The following is a 23,102-nucleotide window of genomic DNA, read 5'->3' on the forward strand; positions in this document are numbered from 1 at the left end:
TTGCAGGCCTTGCCAGTGCTAAAATCCATTTGGAAGTGAAGTTGCCTAGTCATAGAAGAGACCATGTAATGTAATAGTTCAAATGATTTGCTATTATTTCAGTAGCATGTTTATTTATTTGAGTGTTAATACTTGGCAACTTCTGATGAAGAAGAATTATTGTCTAAATCAATAAAGCCAGCCCTTTATAGGTAAATGTCCACCTTTCATCCCCATCTTTATAAGAAATTCTTTAAGGAGTACAGTAGTTTCAGCTATTTCATGCTAAGAATACAATCCTATGTAATATTGCTGACATCACCTTAGCATGGAGTCATAAAGGCCAAGGTTATGTGCCTAAGAATAAGCCAGACTCTACCCTCATCATCACTCTCAAATTGCATCACTGTAAATCTTTGTTCTTCTTTGCAGAGTAGAATTTTTAGCATTTTTCCTTTGTAGAGAAAAATTTAGAAACATGACCTTTGTCCTTTGGGGTTTAATCCAAACTCATGATTTTTGGACTGAACAGATTTTTTTTTTTTTTTTTTTTGATACAGTGTATTTGTTATTCTGTTTTCTGTATCTTACTGTACCTAAGAAAATGTATTTAAGTGAGAAGAAATAATATAATTTGGATCAAGTGTCCCTACATTACAGGTACAAAAGAACACGAGTGCTCCAGGCGGAGCTGGTGTTACTCTGGAAGTCAAATGGCTATGCTGTGCTGACCTAGTATGTGCAATATTCAGGACTCTGAATATACAAGTCCCAGAATGAAATCAATTCACTAAGAGGAGGTTGTTGCTGACTAAGCTGGAAAGTGCTGTGTATGCACTGCTGTCTACCATATGCACCAGAAACGCCTTCTGCAGAGCTGCTAGTTGCTACTGCAAGTATCGTAGAGGCAGATGATGTCACCGCTAGAGGGTGAATGGAAGAGCTTGACGTCATCAACATTAGCGTTATTCACATCAAAGCATCAGTGTTTTAAAAATCTGTTCTTACAGAAGAAGCAAACCTGAACATTCACTTTTGTTTGGAAACTCTAGGCATACTGAAAGCTCCATTCTTTTTCACTCAAATGCAATTGCAAATTTTGAATGGTTTCTTTAATGTACTTTATTGCAGTACTACAAGTTGCTTGGAGACAAGATATTTTCAAATCACAAACAGTCTGCAGATTATACTAAGCAAATTGTAAACATGGCTGAAAAATTAAAAAAGCTACAAGCTTGTCTGACACTTAAAATCTTTCACTCCACTGGACAAATGTAACTTGATTTAATCACAGCAAGACAAAGCATCTTTACTACAACAGAGATTCAGGGCCTACATTACTAATGTATTATTACATCTTTATTGTAGCTTCATTAATTCTGAGGTTACGTCACCTGAACTTATCCACTACATTCTGTGTAGCTTGTGTTCACGGGATCCTTTCTAAAAGTGCATGGACAGTTTCAAGTATGACGATCTGTTAACAAAAAGGTGTTCCTACACTAAAATTACTTCATGACAGCTCCTGCCTCAGCTAGAATTGCCTCATCTCCTGAAATTCTCTGTAACAGCTTAGGCTTGAGTAGCATAAACCACAAAAGATGTCTCAGACACTTCAAATTTTGCTTTCTGTCTGGATATACTTCTTTTTGTGAGAAGCAATCCTGGAAAAAACATGCCCCATTCTACTTCTGGTGGAGTGCAACTGACTGACTTTCTAATATCTCAAAGAGAGTTCTTATTACACATTATCCATCAATGATATATCTTCACTTGTCAAGCATCTGACTGCCTCTGATAAAAGACATACTCAATCTATCCTTAAGTGAGTACCAGCAGCACTGTGGCCATGGTAATACAGAGCTCAGCCTCAGGTGATCACTGAGTATGTATATATTCAGGTGCCAGGATCAGTTTTGCGGTTTGTCCTGAGCTTTCCCCCACTGTGAGTACACCACAGATAGTAACCAAGCCAGCTCAGGCTTGTTTCCTAGAGCTGCTGTGACGCTTGACTGCAATATAGACATTCCTTCAAGTTTTTGCACCAAGGATCAGAACTACTCGTTATAATCTGAATCTTGTACATCCGAAAGATCTGATTTAAGGGTAGCCTTTCATCTTTTTGACAGCTTTGCCCCAAATTGTTATATGATAAAGCATCATTATCATGTAAGAATCAAATTCATCACTCAATTATGATATTTCCTAAAATAGGTAAAATGGAAATGCCAGGGATACTAGTAAAAGCTTTTTACTGAGTGGGAAGTACCGCTGCAAAAGGTGGACACCTCAGTAGCTGAAGTTACTACAAGAAAATAAAATGATGTTTGAAAAGTGCTGTATTCCCACAAGCCTCTGCTAGTCTGTTTGATTTGTGCTATTTAATATCAATACATCTAACTTCATCACATTTTAAATGTGTCCATTGCGTTATACTAAGGGCTGATCTCTAGATCAGTGGTAGCTGACCCAAGCTCCTGGGCTCCAAGTTGCAACCGACAGATATGAGTCAAAGTCAGTCCAGAAGCAGCATGTTCACATTGATGCGATGCTATGCCTGAATTAGTCAGCTCCAGCTCTCAGCTTTCTCTAGGCTTCTGTACCTTGACAGGACTAATTAGCTTGAGCACATGGTTGCTTATTATATCTGTTGGGCTGAACCTGCTGTTGGCACCTGTCTGTACAGTTGTCTTGATTTTTAAAAAGGCTTCTCCATGGTAAAGTAATCCAGAGTATCCTCTGCAGGACTACAGGATAAAATAATCTTGGTTCAGCCAATGAAACATATGACGATAAGTAGTATCTTTTACAGCAATATTAGTGCTTATGATACTAGTTTATGATACTGGAAAGCAATTATGGAAAAACATTTCTTGCCCTTAGGAGCTTACAATCTAAACAAAATATATTGCACAGAAGAGATCAACATAAAAAAGCAGAATTACTGTTTTCGTACTTTCCGTGCATGTCTTGCTAACATAGGGGCTATTGAACAAAGTGAGAATTTAAAGGAGTCATTTTAAATTAAAATGAAAGGTGATTAACAGAGTGATAGCTTGAAGGAATTATTGTAAGGATGACTCAAAGAAAGAAGATTATACAAGGGGCCTGAAGCGGGACACAGAACAGGTACATCATAGAAAAGATGCAGGGCAAAGGATTGTTCATGAGTGGGAGCTCAGAAAAATAGGAAAGCAGTGTAGCAACAGAGAATAGATTTTAATGTGTTTACTTATCCATATTACTGAAGTTGTGGACACTGACCAAGATCCTGTTGCACTACGCTTCTTGCTTAGTGCCTGGATATGTGACAGAGCTCCCCCCAGTTTCCACTAATTCAGTGAGAGCTGTAGTAGCATAACTCTTTTGAAAAGCAGGCTGCAGACTTTTATTATCAGAAGGCCAAGGTCAAAACTCATGCATAGATGTGTATGAATAAAAGCGGAAACAGTATGCCCGAGTGCTGGTATGAATCTCTTTCACACAGTAATTGCAGCTTCTGCTCACTGAAAACTTTTTTCTGTGCATCAACAAAATAGCCATTTGTAAGAAGTAAGGAAAATATTATAGACTGATTTTCAAGAAAGACTCATTGAGCAGGGTAAGAGAGAAGCAGAGGGCTAAATGGTAATAGGCAACATAAAAAAAACCCATAGGCGATAGTATCTCTTCATCCCACTGGTCAATTTAAGAGTGATTAAGAGTAGTGGAAAACTGAAAGATAGAAATTGAAGTAATTCTGTCTTCCTACAAAAGTAAATTCTTAACAATAATGTATTTCTACAGTATTTCTCACTGCAGTTGTTTAGCCTTTCAGGAGCTAGGCCACAGATACCTCAGCTCTTCAAGTTTTTTGAATGTGCTTTGGAAATTAATTTGTCAAGAACGAACTGATGGATATAAGCAACTTAAAGGATTGCTTGATGTCTAGCTGCTCTCTCTTTCATTTCTTTACCTCCCCTTTAAATGTCTTGGTAATTGTTTCTGCGCCTACAGCGTCCATAATGATAAAGGAGGTAGAGCAGTACAAGGTCAAAAATGAACAACAAACCAACAGCAATGTCAAATCCAATAAAAATATCTGTGAAGAAAAAACAATAAAGGAAAAAGGGGTTAATGAAAGACATAAATGTATATAATTTTGGATATAGAGATAACAGTCTAGTTACAAATATGTACAATGGAAATATAGTTACATTTTGTTCGTATTTCTGGCAAGATCACATAGCCTGCATTTACTGACATATGCAACATAAGTATAAAAACATATACTTCAGTCCTGGAAATGCATAGATAGCTTCCTGAGCATGGATAAATCTTACTCCTAGGTTTTCAAAGGGCAAGAGGGACCATGTGTAGTTGATGCAAACTAGGAGTTTTGTCAGGGATCAGCAAAACACTGAATACATGCAGGAAGGGGGAAATACCAAAATTATTGGAAGGTAGCATGTATTGCTTTGCCCTTCAGTTCCCTTCTGGAAATAATATTCAGGCAGAAAGAGGTTATCAGCTGTCAGCTGCTGGTAGTCCGAGGCAAACGGCTGCTGTATCTGCGTGGATCATCTGCACTCTGTGTGTACAGCGCAGGTTAAGGTATCCTCACTACATAGGACACATGCCAGAAATACAGATGCATCAATCTTACTGTGCACATGCGTCAACCTTACTGTGCATAGTGCAAGCAATTTTTGCTTTGCATCTACAGAAGGTGCGATGCATCCAACATACACAGGACTCCTTGCATAGCACCCACACCCATATGGGTGTTGGACATTTCAACAAGTGGAGCTCTAGTTTTTGTTACGGCCTTTAGGTAGCTCCTTATGTGATTATACTAAAAATAGCACTGCCTTCACATTGGTGGGCAAGTCTACTCTTCACATTTTCAGAGAAATTTAATTTCTGTTGGCTTTCCCTGTCAATAGTAAAGCTGGTCCACACTTGTTAGAGGGAGAGGTATCTACTGCGTGAAAGGTACAAAGTTTGGAGCAATTGATACAATTTCTGCCTTCATGTCTTATGTAGAAAATACAGGGCTGTTACACTACCTTTCATTTTGTCTTTCTTCCCACATTCTTTTGGCCAATTTTCTGTAATCACAGGAGAAACTAGTTCAGCAAACTTCTCAAGTGGACAAGAAGAGGTGCATCCTGGCAGAGTGAGTAGGTAAGGATTCTTTGAAGAGTCGTTCCGATAATGCATTTCGATGCTATATCGCCTGATTAACAACATTGAAAAAATTTTTTTAAAAAAGGTTCTTAAATACAAGGTTTCCTATTTAGAGACAGAATGTTGGAAATAGGCTCTAACATCCTACTCCAGAACCTGTTCTTCAAGCATGGAGGCTTTGTGAAAGACATCTGCAAAGCCCACTTTGCCAAAACTGGTTACACTACTACACAGATCAGCAGTCAACTCAAAAGGTCCTTCCAAAGGCTCCTTGAATGGCAACAGCACCAGGCTCTTCTAAGCCAACTGGTTTACCTTGGGATTTATGAGATGTCTTGGAAATGTTGCTGCTGTCATTTGAAGAAGCAGGAAAATTTATTTTACCACTTACTTCTAGCTGGTAAGGCCTGTTTTCCTCTTCTTCCTGTCTTTCAAAGCACACAGCTACATGCACATCCAGTAAATGTATTTTTTTCCTAGTTTTAGTATAGATTTGTGTCTGTGGACTGCTCAGTGAAGTATCAGTTTAAAATGAATTTGTATCTCCTCGTAATATTTGAGAGGAAAATTATTTTGGGGAAGAGGGAACCAAGTTCCAAACACTCCTTGTTCTTGCATAGATAAGAAGATACTTGCCCACTGCTTTCTTGGTAGAGTTCAAAAATCTGGCAAGCAGCATATGGTGGCAGTTTTCCATTGAAAATATTGAGAGCAATCTGCAGGGCCCCAATTGTGGTGTCATGCTATTGGGAAAAAAAAAAATCCATCCTTGAAAGCCGGTTAAGTCACCTACCATTTATCCAGAATAATGAGACAAGAGTAGAGAGGGAGTGGAAATCAAGACAGAACAAAACCTGTGTAAATTTGACCATAAAAATATATTCAGTGTATTCACCATTGGGAAAAAACATGTTAACAGGTTACTACGGACAGCAGGGGGCATTTCCAAAGAGTTGCTGCAGGCTATGTCTTCCACCATCTGGCAGTATTTCAGAGACAGAGATACTGGGGGAAAGCAAGATGTGGTCTGAGAAAGAAATCTATTTTTTTAGTAAATATTGCTACTGCTTCCTTCAGGAGTGTTTTTGGTTCCAAAGTCAGATTAAGGCAGTATGAGGTAGTATATCCTATGGCATTTCAAGTGAAGACACAAGTACTTTTTTTTAGATAGTATATCAGACAAATGGTTGCTTAAAATACTATTCTCTTTGCCTCCACAAACATTCCAGAGCTTTCTAAAATGTTGTTCCTTCTGTTTGGACTTATACAATAAAATCTCAGTTTGGCTTCTCTATTGATGGAATCAGTCACCCACCCATCTGCACTCTCTTCCTCTCCCCATTGTCCCTCCTCTTGCAGGGTATCCCAGGAGGAGGAGCTGAGGGAAGTCCAAACACTTTGATGCCAAAATGTTGCAAGCATCTTTATATACATATTTGCTAGGCTTATATATATTATAGTCTAACAGCTATATTTTAATTATTATTCAGGATCTGGAACTTTTTAGACTGATCAGTTTCAAAAATAAGAGTGTACTTGGCCTCAAGGCATTAACGCAGCAGTGAAAATCCTGGATGCACTTCCTCTCCCTTTTCAAAAATAGTATACTAGGGCTGGAAAACACATAGAAAAGACATCAAGAAAGATATAAGGTATCAAGTGGTTTCTATATGAGGAAAGATTGAATACAGTAGGACTCTGTCATGGAATAGGAAAGATAGCGGAGGCATGACAGGAAATAGTGAATTCACGAGTGACGCAGGAAAAGTGAAGAAAGAATGACTATTCCCTGTTTCTCATGATAGAAATCCTAGGAAGGAGCTAAATCAGTATTAAGTTTCAAAAAGAAAAAAAAGTAAGTACTTTCTTTATTTTAACACACAAGTCATTGCCACAGGATGTTGCAGAGGCCAGAAGTATAAAAGCGTTTAAAAAGTGATTAGATAAATTGATGGAAGAAAGTCTGTGAAGAGCTATTAAACACACAGCAACAGATTCTATCTCAGGAAGTCCCTAAGCCACAGATTGCTGGAAGGTTGTATCAGGGGAAGCATCACTCTGTGCTGGCGTTATTCTCACATTCTTCCCTGCTGTTGGCCATTGTTAGAGACAGGATAATGAATGAGCTAAGTGGATCTTGATCTGACCCAAATGGCCCTCTTCATCCTCTAAAATAAAAAAAAAGAATCCACAGACGTATCATCCTTTTCTAAACAGAGGAAGGGTTTGGAGGCGCAACTGAAGTTCTGCTATGTTCCAGCATCTCTGGACTAGGAGCACTTAAGGAAAGATGCAACTTACAGAAAGTGCACCATTAATTGCAGAAAAAATGGATGCTAAAATATATGGTTTTCTTTACCAAGTACAGTTTGACTGAAGCTGAGTTGAGATCCATACTCCTGCTGTATTCTTGTACTGACAGGTGTTCAGCTTGTTAGCTGAATTGAACTGTATTATACTATTTTTTCATTTAACTTACAGGGAGACTCTTGGTTATTCTCCTGAAGGGTCCTTTACTGGTAAAATCATAGCAAGATATATGAAAGATGAAAATACTCACGGCAGAGTAGACCTCCATTTTTCTTTGTTTTGAAGAATTGGCAGCTTGTTTAATACTATTTAAAATAATATTCACAAGGACACCTTAAAAAGATCGAAACAAGGAAGACAAAAATAAAGATATAATATTTGCATAGAAACCAAAAAGGCAAAAGATTTTGAGTATCAAATGGAAGACATCTGCTCAAGCCTCGTCCTCACCTTTTATCTTACTACAAGTTCATAACTAGAGAGAAGATATTACAGAGGTGAAATATATCGTTCATTATCCAGGTCAAGTGAAGTGGCAGGATTTACTGGAAATCATCAAGAACTATCCTGAGAACTGGGGCTAATGACACTTCCACTTTTGTTATGTTGAGACCTCCTTTCCACCATTTTTTGTCTGTTTGGAGTGTTGCAATAGTGACAACTGTGCTAGCCTCTTCCTCTCTAGATGCTGAAGAAATACTTTTATGTGTTTACTTCCAACAAGTCACACAGTACCAGTTCTTCATTTTTTCAAAGCTTCTTTGTACCCCTCCTCCAGACCAGAGGTGTTGTAAAGCCAATGGGATAAGGGCAGCAGAAATTCCCTGTAGCACTATTTATACCGTTGTAGGGAAAGAGGGAATAACTGGTATGCCCGTGATCACTAGACAAAAAGTCCCAACCACATGATATGGCCAGCTACCAACTAGTGGGCTTTAGTGCACGTCTGAGCCTGTAATTAGCATATGGCTTGATCCAGTGATTTATATTCCTAGATGATGATGCTGCTAATAATTCTTTACCTAGGCCTAGACTGCAGGGTAGGTGCGTTACAAAGCCTACCCCAAACAGTCCAGCCTGCAGATATTCAGGCTCACTTGTTCGGGTTTCCTGCTCGTGGACACCTGGGGATCATATGATAAACGCATGGATTGTGTCCTGAAGGAGTGTCAGAATGTGCATAGCCTACGCGCCCCAATTTTGGAGCTAAGCAGTAGCCCCAGTTGTTGCAGTATAGACATAACTTGAATCTCTCATCTTCCATTCTGATAAAGCTGTTTTGGAGCGGCTTTATATCGGTCTCTCAGAGAGCACAAGTGTGTTGCCAAGGTTCTGGCACAATATATAACCAGAGCATCAAAGGGAAAAATGAAGATAGGGAAACAATTAGAATAAATGTTTGAGAAACAGAACTTAAACTTAATCTAACCTAATATCAGACAAGTAATGATCATACCCGTGAAGGCTTGATTTTTTCCCTTGCATTTCTATAACCTTTCTTAAAATCCTAATCCCTTAAACACTATAGGAAAAAGAAATACATTAGTGTTTACACTTTCTTTCAATATCTCATCCGTGCAAATGCCAGCGTTCAGCACATATTTTCTTATGCTTTTCTTATTTTTGTATGCTTAATACGGCATCCAGTGTCCATAGTTACAAATCAAGGTTCTGTATCAATAATATTACATGAGTGAGGTCATAGGATGTTGCATGTTATCATAAGCATTTTGTCCTCCTTTTTGAAAGCTATGCATTTTTTGATTTACCTCCTTGTAGTCGTGATTTCTCTTCTGTTTTATAAAGCCCAAATAGTGATAATAAGGACAATTCTGCCAGTTTTTCCATCTTGTCAATTACATCTTTGGTGGCCCATACAGGGAGAGTATAATTGTGAATATCCTAGTGATAAAGGAAAACAAAATAATGTTTTTTTCTTCTACCAGTTTCCATCGTCGTATTGCCCAGCTTCACCCTACTACATTTAGACTCTCTGAGGCTGTCCTGCAATTCTTTGCCCAGCATGGTTTCACTCATCAGCATACCCTGAAATACCTTCTGTGGGAATGGGGATCAGCCTGAAGCAGATGAAAGGGAAGAAGGGAAACACCTGTGTGAACGGGGTCCCTTGTAGGTATAATTTGTTCTTGCTACAGAGATATATGGGTTTGGTTTTGCAGTGTGAAAGATTCCAGACATATGTCTTATCATCTTCCTTTCTAACCTGGCTCCAATTTTTCCTGCCTTCTCCATACAGTTGTCCAAATATCAGTTCCATCACTGGCCGTATACAGACAAGTGTCACTCTGCAGTCATGTAAGAGTGACAGTGTCTTATAGTGTTTAAGTGCCTCAGTATGTGGAGGATAAGTTCAACAGCCTTCATATGCTGCTGCTAATGACTGGGGCCAAATGGAATCATCCCACACTTGGAGCCAGTCTGACTACATTCACTTTTAGCAATCATAGTCCCCTAATTTTCTAACTGATAGATCATAATCTTACCTCTCTTTTTCAGCATCTAAGTATTTTGATGTTTACTTGATAGTAAAGCAAATAGTTTCATTTTCCTGTTAAAAATCATAAATATGTCCTAGGCAGAATGGTCAAATAATTCTATAGCATCATACTGGGAAGAAAATGAGGGAATAAAGGGGATGGATTTTGGTACCAGTGCTTCAGGATAAAACCTCAAATGGAAATAACAGTTTCCCAAGCTGTAAACCATGTTTTTGGGTTACCTTTTTACCAATGCACTAAATTAGAAGTGCAAATAAAAGAAAAAAAAAGGCAAATCAAGGAGAGAAAGCAACTCATTCCTATGAACCCACATTGCCGTGGTTTAATTGAAATCCAGCTTAAGAGTTATCTTCTTTCCCGACCTCTGTTGCCTTATTATTACCTCACAGTGTAGAGTATCATATGTATTCCAGAGCTGGAAATTGTCCAGTATTTTAAGATGATTTAGTTCAAGTCCTGTGTTAACTGCCATTGTTTGTAAAAAATCCTGGGGGGAAAAAAGGTGAAGAGTATACCACAAATACTGAATACATGTGGAACACAGATGCATACAGATTCATTAGCATGCAACCTGGCAAGACAGCAGTGTTTATGTTACACAGGTGAAATCCTTGTAGCAGAAGATTTTTGGTTGCAGATTTCATTTTGTAACCATTTCAAAGTACCGATCTCTATTTCAGACACTGCTTTTTCTCAGCCCTGCAATGGATAAGTCTGGTTCTCTCTCTGCTGCACTCTTCTCTCCCTCTTCTGATTGCTCCAGGAGGCTATCTCAGTCACCTCAAGCCTTCAGATATAAAGAGGAGGAAGGCACTAAGGGAAAAGGAACATGAGAAAAAAAGATGAGGAGAAAATAGAAAATTAAAGAGAGCTGAGGTAAATATTCAGGGTGAGGCAAAAAGAAATTGAAAAGGAAACAAGGTTTTCCTTCTGCCATCGAAGGGGAGCTGAATAGCTAAGTAATAGTTCTTCAACAATTCCCATAGGGATTCTTGCTGTGTGCTACCACAGAAGAATGAAGGAACTCCTTAATATCCCTTATTCCCACATCACGTTTCATACTAATAGTTGAGAGAGAGGATAGCTATGAAGTCATAATTCACCTCCTATTGCAAGTAAGTGAGGCTGACCAGAGCAGCTGAGCTAGCAAAAAATTTGAAATAAACCAAAAAAGGAAAACGTTTGGTTTAGCCCAAAGAGTAAGCCTGAAGTGACATTGAGAGAATGTGTGCAGGTGCAGTGGGGTTATGAGGAACATGAGACGCCTGCTTAATTTGTGCAGTAATGCTATTACAAAGTGCATGGTAGGCAAACGAGAGCAGCAATAACCACTATCTGGAGCAATTATCATCCACAAGAACATGATTGCTTGAGGCAAGTATAGCAACCATGTACCTACATCCTGCTGCAGCACCAGAGTGGGAAATACTGAATCTCTGACTGTGAAGATTTGTGTCAGGGTCAAACCAGAAGCATCTCTTGGGCTGGATCCAAAATGCATCTCAGACAAATTTACAGAAGATCGTTCACCTGGTGGGGCTTGCTTGAGTTCTCTGTTGCAGTGTCAACTTCAGAAAGTCACAGCAAGAAGGCATAAATCTTCCCAAGTTTCAGATTTATCAAATTTTTTAGAACTGTCTTTGTGCTACCTTGTAAAACTGGAATTTGCTGAATCCAGAAATTTCTCCCCCCCTCAGACCATTGCACTTTAATTATATACAGCTCTAAATAGTCTCAGAAAATTAATGTTAAATTCACATTTTTAAAGATTAATATAGAAAAGCATGAGAAATGCATAAGCGTATCAAACATACTTTTTGATCGTATTGGCCTGAATTTCTGATTTTAAGAGAGTCCTCAGGATTTTTTTTTTTGTTTATTTATTTTTGCATTTTTGGCAAAAAGAAACAATGCGATTCCATAACTTCTACATTTTAATTACTTTCCTTCTTCTTAGATTTTGTTTCTTTTTTATTTTATCTTACCATGTATGGTTGTATTCTATTTTGAAATTCACTAGATGTTTGTGTTTCATTCTGAAGTTCATCATAACAGGGACAATCAGGCAGAGGAAAATGCAGCCACTGAAACAAAAGAAGTAAAACTTAGAATAGTTCTAGAATTAATCAACTCACCTCTAGTTTTTCTGTTGCTGAGATTGCTGATGTAATGTTTGTTAGATAGATTCATGGCTGTGCTACAGCTACCCCATAATTGTTTGTTTGGGTACCTTGTTCATGAATTCAATTAATACAAGCAATGGACAGTGGTAACTTGACTTTTCAGTGGCTTCTTGTGGCTATGATAGCTTTGTTTCCCTCAGCTCAACTGATTTTGGCAAAAAGGTATTACACATGTCTGCAGGGGATCACTTTGGGAAATGGATCAGGGTCCATGAGCCGGAATTTAGAAAAGCTACCATGTCCCTCTTAATTTCTGAATCCCCACCAAGATGTAGCTTGACTCCGTCTGGTACTGGAATCTGAATTGCTTCTGCATCTACACATCCTGCTGTCATCTCTTTAGAGGTAAAGCATTTTCTTTATGGTAAAGCATTTTAAGTAGCACTTAAGGGACAGAACTCGAAAGAAGAGTGACAAATAAATTATACTCCTGCAATATCAAACAGCTGCGATTCTAGTGGCTCTGTTTTATTTAGGGGTTTGGTTCACTTCCAGTAACTCCAAGTGTACACATTAGGAGATCACCTGATAGTACATATTTGATCTGAAACAACATGTAAATATGTATGCGTCTATCAAACTCTGTGCTCTGGCAAATATGCTTTATGCCAGTTGAAGAAGGACAGATGATACCTGATCCAGCATAAAGTGTCAGTAAAAAGTTATGATGAGCAAAATAAGCTTGTGCTGGTTCAGTACTTTATGTCACATCACTAGAGCATTTTTGACCTGGAACTGATATTATCCTATCACCATACAAATCATAAACAGGAACTGATTTAATATACAGTGGAGAAATTAACTTCCATATCTATGGCTTATGTATGTGCAAGAAGGTCTACTCTGTGTTGGGATGAACATTAGCAGGCTGCACTTCCATTGCTTTTCTTTTCTCTTTGATTTATCATGGTGAAGCTGGCAGCAGCCACCAACTGACGCTAGCACATTTTCACTTGGATGGATTTCCAAGGGTGCATTTTTTTCTGTAACAGCAGCACAGTGGAGGGTGAAGGCTCAAAGCTGCAATATGAAACTGGGGAATGTTGTTTAATTACACAATAATAAATGTTTCTTTTGCTGTATGGCTTAATTATCCCCCTCTAGGTGTTATTAATTGAGCCACTCCCTTTGGCCTCATTAAGCCACACTCAGTAGTGTTTCCTGTCAGGTCTTGATAGATCTCAGTGGCTGAAAAATAAACTGTGATTAGGTTTTTTTACAAGATTGTGCTTGGCTTCAGTTTCCCACTTTCTCTTGCTTACAGCTTGAAAATACCCTCAAACATCTGCTTGGTTTAACAAGGGAACAATGGTTTTTCCAGGTGGTTTTCATATTTGACAGGAATTTTGAGTTGCTGCGGAGGTATGTTTCAGTGAAACATCAATACCCACTCCTGAAGCAGCTGCAGAAGTGATGAGGTACTAGAGATTCCTACAAATGAGCTTGCCTTCTCCAAACAGGTCATTGCACTGCACTGTGGCTCCCCTAAGGGCTTTGAGGTTTGATTTGTCCAAAGCTTTGACCACTTTGATGCTTTTTTGATCTGGTGAATGAACTTCCCCTAGTGTCCCACATTTCAATAACAGCGACAGTGTTCTTTTCTGTTGAGGGACAGAGTCAAGTTTTAAGCTGAATCACATTGTGCCAAATCCAGTTTGTAGAAATCCAGTTTCTCTTTCTCTCTGTACCTGCTTTCTAGCATGGCCTGCAAGAATGGAAGAATGCCAATGCGAGGAAGGTGCGGCCGCCCCCTAATGACAGAGTCCATCCTTTGATGCTGGTGACTGGACAGGCACTTATTTAATACGTTTTTTGTATACATTTCCTTAAAATCAACTTCTGTCCTCAAAGGCAGAAGAAAATTATCCTTTCTGTCATTACACTCGATAACTTTTTGTCCTTTTTCAACACACAGTTCCTTACACAGTCCTTGTCACAGAAGCCAGTGACATTAAAATCTAAACTTGAGTCAGCCAGAGACAGCTACATATAGTAAAACTTCTACAAGACCTATTATTCAGGTCAGTCTGCTCTTGTGAACAACAAGGCAAGTGCTAGAGTTTCATTAAATGTTTGTATAGCACTGAGCATAAAAGGGCCCTTGTCTGTAATTAGGGTGCCTAAGTGCTACGAGAATAGGAAAGTAATAATTGAGGGGTCATTATAGTGGCTGCTGAAAATTCCATTCCTTGAATAAACTATGGAACAAATGTACCAATGAAAGGAGGTCTGTCTACCTGATTGGTGCTTAGAAAAGCACTTGTTCTCTAGAAAGGTTTAGGGCAACTTCCCTATAATACTGTCCAAAAGTGTCCTTGCCAGGAGAAATGTTAGAGCTGTACCTTGAAGAAAATGGTAGTGTGGAGAACAATTCAGGTATTCTGCAGCTATAGAAGGAGGATTTTCATGCAGCTGTTACAGTTGACCTACAACATGCTTGTCAACCAGTAGCTGCAGTTAATGTTTTCTATTAGATTGAACTCGAAAAGAATAGAAATTATTTTTTAGCTTTTTTCCCCCATTATGTCTTCTTTGCTTTTGGGAAACTTTAAGGCGTTATAGGAAGTGTACAGGCAGTACTTACCCGGTCTGTTGATTTTTGCAAAATATGAACTGGAATGGGTTGCCAGAGAAGCTCAGGGTTCCAAATTTGGCTGCCAGTTGGTGGAAAGAGGCCAGAAAGGTATGACTGGGCACTCATAATGGTGCGATCATAATCTGTACTTTGGATATAAAACTGAATATAGAATGGCAAAAAGTTAAAATTAAAATGGAAACAATAAAAATAATTAGGAAATTTTACCCAACCCATCAATCCTGGCTTCTTGTTTTCAGTTCTATGTTTTTGCATGAAGTCAAAACAGTGAAACCATAACTGAGCTTTCTAGGGTCCTGCTTCATTTGCATAAATGGAATTGCCAAAGCATCTTTCTGTTTGGAATCTAACCCTCAGACTGAACTAAGAAGAATAAGAAAGCATGATTTAAAAGAAGGAAACTCTCCATCTTCTGAGATTCAGGGGAACGTTGATACGTGTAGATGTGGCGCTTAGGGACATGGTTTAGTAGTGGACTTGGCAGTGTTAGGTTTACAGTTGGACTTGGTGATCTGAAAGTACTTTTCCTATCTAAATGATTCTATGATTCATCTGCTGTACCTCAGGAATAAAGGCACTTAAAACCGTAAACCCCTCTTGGAAGCGTGGCAAAGCTATAGTCTTTTATGCCTTCCCATAAATGCATCCTTCATGAAGAGCCCAAAATGGTAGTGGTATCTTCCCCACAATGGATCGGTACTGCATGACAAGCACATCCAAACAACTGTTAGACCTCTCTTTTACAGCGTGAAGTATCTGAGCATGGCCCGTCACATGGATGGATATGTATTCACCTTTCAACAGGGTAGAACAATATCGGGTCCCTATGTATAAATTCCTAATTCATTTGGTGGTGTGGAGCTGTTCAGCCCTGGAAAATGGGGCAATGGAAGACACAAACTGAATGTAGGAGCTTAAAGTTAGACTTTAGACTATGTTTTTACCTCAGCATAAAAGACTGGCTTTCAAAAATGTTCTTCTATTACCTTAATTTTTCCATTAATGAAATGAATATGATGGTGTGCTTTTACCTAGCCCAAGTCCATAGTTCTGCTATGCCAGAGAAATGTCCTGCAGACAGTTCTGTTACATACCTCTTGCCGGTTGTATGTGCTGTTCAGAAAGTTGGAATATCTTTCTCTCATGTACCGTCCCAGTTCAAATAGCTGCTGCATTCCAGTCTGTCAGGCAAGCATACAGATGACTATTAGATTAAGGTGATTGGAGAGTCTTAATGTACAAGTTTCTTTTCTATTTTCTTTTTTCTGTTCAGCAACCTGATACTAAGTGATCATTAACCATTAATATAATGTACTGTATATGTTGTAGGTGATCCACAGTGCTGTAGCTCTGTAGCGCTCCTGGAGTTATTCATGATCAACATTGTAAAGATTATGTCAGTTAATGATGGCTGAGAAAGGATGATTGATAACACAGTATTTATTATTGTCCTTGCATTTAATGCCTTAAGTAATGTTTTTCCATCTTTGGCTTGCTGCACCTGCAGTTGTCGTAGACTGCACACTGTCTTTTCCATTATTCATTTCCAAAGTTGTGAGCTGAACTTTTTAACTTTCAGATGACAGAGAAGTACATTCTTACTACTGTTGTTAAACAGATCATAAAATAGTAAAAAGCTCTCAAAAAAATCTGTGCCAAAGCAGGAACTTTTAAACATTTTTCTTCTTACATCAGCTATGTACCTGGGGATAGTAATGTGTTGTCTGTGTGTCTGAATTTTACAGATATTTCAAGCCTCAGTTCAAACACTAAATGCTGAATTGTCTCTGATTCATGCTGCTGCATCATAGTGAAGTATTATTAGGAAATGCGTTGGCCTCTCTTTGCTCCAGAATTTCTGATGCCGAACACAGTTAAAGAGCTAAAGCTTGATGTTGAAATGCCAGAGCAAGAAGTAGGTTTGGTGCATCCCAGTGAAACTCTGGGCTGAAAACAGCCCTATTAGAAGACACATTGTCCCCAGAGAAAGCCTTCTTCTGTAAGACTTCCCTTGTTTTGTGAGTAGGTGGTTGCCAGTCAAATGATGAGATGTGGACTCACCACTTGACCTGGTGGGCAGGTGTTTTTCCTTTACTCTGTCACAGCACTCAGTACTTAACAGTCATTAGAAATTGATCAATGTTAGGAGTACTGACAATGTTTAAACTTGCTGTTTATTTGAATGCAGACGCACTATCAGGAAGCTGTTCCTTTTAGCAACGTAGTTACAAAGCTATGATGAACAAGATTTCAATTTAACAATAGTTGGATGAATAATGTTGCAAAAATGTTTATGAATTACGGGGTATTGGTAATACCAACTACCAGTACTTGGGATTTTTTAGTGTCTCTGAGGCACACATAGAATCTGCCCACGTCCAATTTTAGTAGTATTTATAAGCCCTTCTAAGAAAGTCAACATACCTTGGTTAGTTGTCCAAATCCCTGGGGCCATTCACTTTCTTTGTGTAGATCAGTTGGAAAGTTTACAATTGGTGTTCGGTCACCATGTCGGAAAACCTAACAAAATTACCAGTATAAAATCAAGTTAATTACTGTTAATATTACTTTCTTACCTAGCTAGAAGTCAAGCATACATTATACTTCCAGTGGCATTTTTCAAATGAAAATATTGGAGAGCCTTCAGAAACCTATTCAAGTAGGGTTAGAGTATGTTCTTTATGCACAAGAATAGGTATAATTATATAGGAATTTAGTGGGCATGAGCCTGATAATTCTTCCTCCTAGAACATAAAATTAATTAGCCAAGATGTTAATGCTGAGAATACATACTAGCTAGGCACCTAGACAAGAAATCTGACTGAATTTTGGATGCTCAGCTCCTTTGAATATTAAACCAATTACAGGTGTGCTTATATAAGGATTTAATTACTTTGGCATAGACACTTGAAACTTTTGATAGCTGCTTTTTTCATAGCAGTATCTTTAAAAGTAATTCCATGTACACATGGGTCTTATGTTTTGATTTCTCAATCATCCTAAAATATAATGATGAAAAAGCATAAACATTTATACTCTTAGCTTACTTAATATTTATTAATACTTTTACATACATGTATGAAAATATTTTTGAAAGTCTGTAGGATTTTTTTTTCCTTTAAATTCAGTGAGAGCAAAGAAGTCGCTTTCCTGTCCTGGACACTGCAGCGTGGTGAATTTTAGTGTGATACACTCAATTGTATGATTTTTACATCAGAATCCTTAACTGAGCCTTTTTTGTATTTTTATTCCAGCATACAAAGAAAGTTCCAACCCTAGATTAAATAGTTCTGAAAAACTCTGAATTACCCTCCCTAAGTATGTCATGTGTGGGCTTAGAAAAAGGACTCCACAAAATTTCACATGAAAGGAGCTGCTGGAATGCAAATTCACAGGGCTCCAGACAATCTTCCAGGATGCTGATCCAAACTGTTGCAAAAGTTAGCTTTGTTTGTATCAATGTTCACATGACCAACCTAATTCCTAACTTTGAAGAATAAAATTAATATGTGGAAGCATGGCATGTTTGTTCAGAAAATGACATTTATTCCATAATACCTCAGTGGTATGTAGCTTGATTATAATTAATACTCTCCATTGCCTCATTAAGCCACATCATTCTTCCCCAAACATCAGAGAGGTTTGTTCATGCTAATTAGTTTGCCACTCCCACTGGGAGCTGTTTCGTGTTTATTTTTTTCAAAGTAAACACAAGCAGTGTGGCTTAATGTTTTAATTACAACACCCCCCCTTTTCATCAGCCTGCTGTACTTAAGTGCACCAATCTGTGCTAGAGCAGGTACTTCAGAGATGGAAAATACTATCCTTTAAAGGCAAATATAATCGGATTTCTCTTTCTGTTCATTTTCTACAATAGACAGCAAGGTTTGCTAGAGTAGATGTTACCATTAAAACCACGTAGGAAACTGCTTATTACTTTTTCCTTTGCTAGTTGAATTTCACTGAAGACGTGGCCAACCTGAAATGAATATTTTTCAGCAAATCAAGGAGTTCTTTTTACCATCATCAACAATGTGTTGATCGACAAGAAATTGCAGTTTCAAGAAAAAAACCACTTTTTTTTCTGAGTTCAAGTACAGCAAAATAGTCAAAAAAAATCTTTCTTCAATGTTTTATTTTTCCATTTCTGTGCAATTTTTAATTCTGTACATGTCTTTTCCTACTAATCTGGAATGTTAATTGGTTCTTTGTAATAATTTCTCAGCGCAACTCTAGTGAACAGGAGAATAGGTAAATATCTACGTTGTCTGGTGATTGATTTAGTTGCATGCAAGACAAATGTGTGAGGAGGACTTTTGTGTCATTGCTTATTTCCTTGGCATTTTGACATGCTGACATACATAGGTGTCAGGTAGGATTCATTAGCTTTTCTGGACAAGCTGATGCCTCTGTAAGGAATGAAGGTTAAATTCCCAATTGCAATGTAGCCGCATACTTTCTTGTTAAATTATCCAGCTTCACAGAAAAACATTTTTATGAGTAACTGACAGTTGCACAAACTGACTGACATGATTAAATGACTATTTTTTTAGGCAATATGTAGCAATGGATCAACACTTGGCCAATAAATATGCCCTTTTTATTAGTGAAAAATTACTGAAAATGTGCTAGATTTTAAATACTGGTTGATGATGCTTTATACGTAATGTGCAACATTACGGTCAGTGTGTATTTCACTGTCACAACACTCAACCCCTAAAAACTTTCAATAAGCTAGAACAGAGTAGGATTTTACCTGGAGAGAGGTGAGAGGGCAAAGAGATAAAGATCACAAGATATTCAAATATATGTGGGAGCAGGAGAGGTAAATAAAAGTATTTTCTCTCTTTGTAACCTTAAGAAATGGAAGCAGTGGAGGGTGTTCTCATTTGAGAAGCAGCACATCTCTTTAAGTCCACACAAAATAAAAAAAGTTCAGTTCCTTCTTTGTATTTCTGCATCTTCATTGCACAGTGAGATATAAATATGATATTAACACTAAGTTGGAAGTAACAAGGAAGCAAAAAATACTTCTAAGAGCAGAACCCTGTTTTTAGAAATCGAAGGACAAAGTTTCTCAGCCAACTGAGTTTTGTTTGTGCTGGACCCTTCTTGCTTGCTGCTTCTAAAAATGACCTTGCTTCAATTGCAGTTGGAAAGGAAACAACGGCCTTGTGAAAAACCACTTAACCTAAAAGGCTAACTCATTCAGTCATAGTCAGCTACATTTCAGGAGACTTTTTTGTTAAATTTAAGACTTTAAGAAGGGCTTGTGTATTTGAAAGTTTGTCTTTTTCATTAGAACACTTGATACTCTTAGATAAAGACAGCTTGCCTTGCTCACCAGTATGTATTTCTCAACACTTCTCATTTGGATTTTGTTAAAAAGGAGCTAATCCTTCAAGGTAATTTAAAAATATGTGTGCTGCAGCACTTATTACTCCTGGCCTACAGATTGCCTTCCTGACCTCCTTTCAGAAGATGTAGAACATGGCAGGATGAGAGAAAAAGAACAAGGAGGCATCATAAAAGGTTAAAAGACATTAGAAATCAAGAAGGAAGGGAGTGCAAGGAGGATGTACACAAAAAGCACAAAGCACACCTGTTTGGTATATTTATTTCAGCACTTCTATCTGAAGTACTTCACCTCTGTCTATTCTCAAAAACAATAGATGGATGGTTACCAAATATCGTCTCCTTCAACTCTGATACAGCTTGAACTTGATTTGATGTCTGGGTTCTCCCATTCACTCTCTGTAACTTTGTGAGGGTGATCACTTCGGATCAAAACAGCTACATGACTCAGACTTTGGCCAGCATTTGCTTCCATTGTTGTCAGGTGAAAAATCATATCAGAGAAAAACATGTGTGAAGGAGACGGTGAACTGAGAATATGACAGTGTGGTATACATGACATCTTCATCCAGAAATGCCGTGAACTACGGTGAATTATCTGTCTCCGAGTAAGCCTCTTACAGACATCTTTACTGACAGACTCAACTTCAGACACAAAGTTTTCTTATTTTGAATCCAGAACAGGAATGAAGAAACAAGAGAGAAATGGAACCAGTCATACTGCCAGTTCAGGAAAAACATAGATGCATAAATACTGAGCATGTTTAGTCAAGGTTTCAAATGGCTTGGCTTGATTAGACAAATAGATGACGTGCTCAGTCAACACTTGCTATCCTGCATTAAAAGAAGAAAGAAACGATGAAATCACAGTACCTCAGAGACCGCACCTCTTTGTATATATGACAGGTGAAATGAGTGCCTGTGTGGAAGCAGAAGTTACAGAGGCAATAAATCGATATTTCACTCCTGCTTGGGTACCCAATGGTCCTATGTATTTCCTATTTTCTTCTCTTATGTCTTGTTTAAATGGAGTGCTCAAGAATTATGTTGAAGCCTAATGTTTACATGTGAGAAAGAAAATTAAAATAGCATTTTGACAAATTGGCTTGAATTAGAGCTTTTCAGCCAGAAGGACTTGTGGCCAAGAATAAAAATGCAATCAGCACAAAGGTGGAAATCATGACTAGAGAGCAGGACTCTTTCCTAGAGCATAGCACAATTCTAGAAGTGAGCTAAAGAGAACATTTGTCTGTTTTTTCTCCCCTGCAGATGTATTTTATATTTTGCAATTCTGCTAAGAAGGTTTAAAGAAATTACTGTAACACATTTTCACAATGCAGTAATACTCTCAGGTGAAAACATAGCAACTTACAGAGTACAGCTGGAAAATGGCTATTGAATTCTCTCAGAAAGATGCCTTTTATACTTATTGTTCCAGAAGCCATACCCTCATTATATCCCATTATATCAGTGAAATGTTCTGGGGCCAGCTCCTATCCTATTTATTTATGCTAGCAGTTCTGTTCCTATGAAAATTCAATCAGTGAGTTCAGAAAGCAAAATTCAACTGAACACACAGAAGCCATACCTTGAGAAAAGAGATGTATGTTGATAATAAGTTTAAAGCTATTGTAACTTTTTAGGCAGATTGATCAGTCTGAGGAAAAGTATCAGAGATAAAAGGAAGACACTTTAAATGAAATTTACTTATTATTATAATATTAATTGTGCTAAGCTACCCTACAAATAAATAAAGTGCTATCTTTTTTTTTTTTTTTTTGCTAAGTGGAGAAGGTGGCTGCATAGCTGTGGTAAGCAGCTGATTTTGGACAGGAAGCCTCCATCTCCATAATGGTGAGCATTTCCTGTAACTCTGCAAAACCATTGCTTGTTAGAACACACTAACAGCTGCAATAAAAGTCTCCTCCCCTTCAGTTAGTTAATTCTGCAAAGCTTGTTGACTGCCTGATTTAATCTGTGTGTCCAGTTGTCCCTCTTATCATTGAAACAATATTTAAGTATATTGCTATGCACAGAACGTTACTGGAATTGGGTTGAGTCCTTGCCATGTGTAGTGTCTGACAGAGCAATAAGCCTCAGCAGGAGTAGGAACTGGTTTTTCCTGCACACTTTGGCGACTCTCCAAGTGGCACATCTACAATGCAGACAATAGACAACTAGATATGAAATATTTTATCTAGAGCTGGATGGTGTTTTGGACACAGTACTTCCACCTCTTGTCTGTATATGTACATAATGTCTCAAATAGAGAAATGTGTAAGAAGTTCTTAAAATTCCTAATTATAAATGTGAACTCCAGTCCCCACAACTTTATATGGAAAATATCCCTTGACTAACTATTCTTTATCAGTATTCTTTTTATTAAAAAAAAGAAATTAGAATGAAAAGAACTATGATGCAACCTTCATGCTCCAAATTGTTTAATGAATTAATCTCTTTTTTACCTGAGCTATTGGGGAAAGTGACATTGAAGTGTAGTCTAGTTACTTTAAAATAAGAAATGGCCCATCAAAAAAATTTGTTACAGTCTGTTTTCAACCTAACTGCAGTTAATGCAACATGTATCTCAAATCTCTATGTAAAAATGCCCTTTTCTGTTTCTCAGTATAGTGCCATGCCAGTTCAGTTATTCTGAAATGGAAAATACTTTTGGTTCTGTGGTAACTTCTGTAACACCAGAAGCTTCAGCTTCCAAGCACAGAGAAGGTAGGCCATAATCACCAGCTCGCAGACTATGCAATAGTAGTTATTTCTAAGTCTAAAAAGAGGCAGAGCAACTGCATATGTTGTTTGATTCAACAGCCATACCAAATTCCCTGTATTCCCCACAACAAAATAGAAAACAAATCTACTTACTACAACCACAAACTTCAACTCTCTTTCTGCGGTAGTCTGCTGAAGGAGAATGAGGATAATATGAAAAGAAAAACTCAGGATCCTAGATGGGCTGGGAATCCATGTCACTCCCAT

The 23,102-nt window shown here is 38.0% G+C and overlaps 1 protein-coding gene across 1 annotated transcript; it reads right to left on the reverse strand.

The window, feature by feature from the left end:
* Positions 1–1,191: 1,191 nt before the first annotated feature.
* LOC104335680 (prostatic acid phosphatase) lies at positions 1,192–23,102 on the reverse strand. The gene is made up of 11 exons (XM_009941472.2): positions 22,989–23,102; positions 17,181–17,276; positions 15,851–15,937; positions 14,745–14,897; positions 11,963–12,061; positions 10,360–10,464; positions 9,228–9,360; positions 7,709–7,791; positions 5,785–5,891; positions 5,028–5,197; positions 1,192–4,060 (listed from the first exon to the last, which is right to left on the reverse strand). Exons 1-11 carry the CDS (start codon positions 23,100–23,102, stop codon positions 3,942–3,944), a joined length of 1,266 nt encoding a protein of 421 aa, XP_009939774.1. The 3' UTR covers positions 1,192–3,941.

Source organism: Opisthocomus hoazin, chromosome 4 (genome assembly GCF_030867145.1).
Source record: "Opisthocomus hoazin isolate bOpiHoa1 chromosome 4, bOpiHoa1.hap1, whole genome shotgun sequence".
Taxonomy (NCBI): Eukaryota; Metazoa; Chordata; class Aves; order Opisthocomiformes; family Opisthocomidae; genus Opisthocomus; species Opisthocomus hoazin.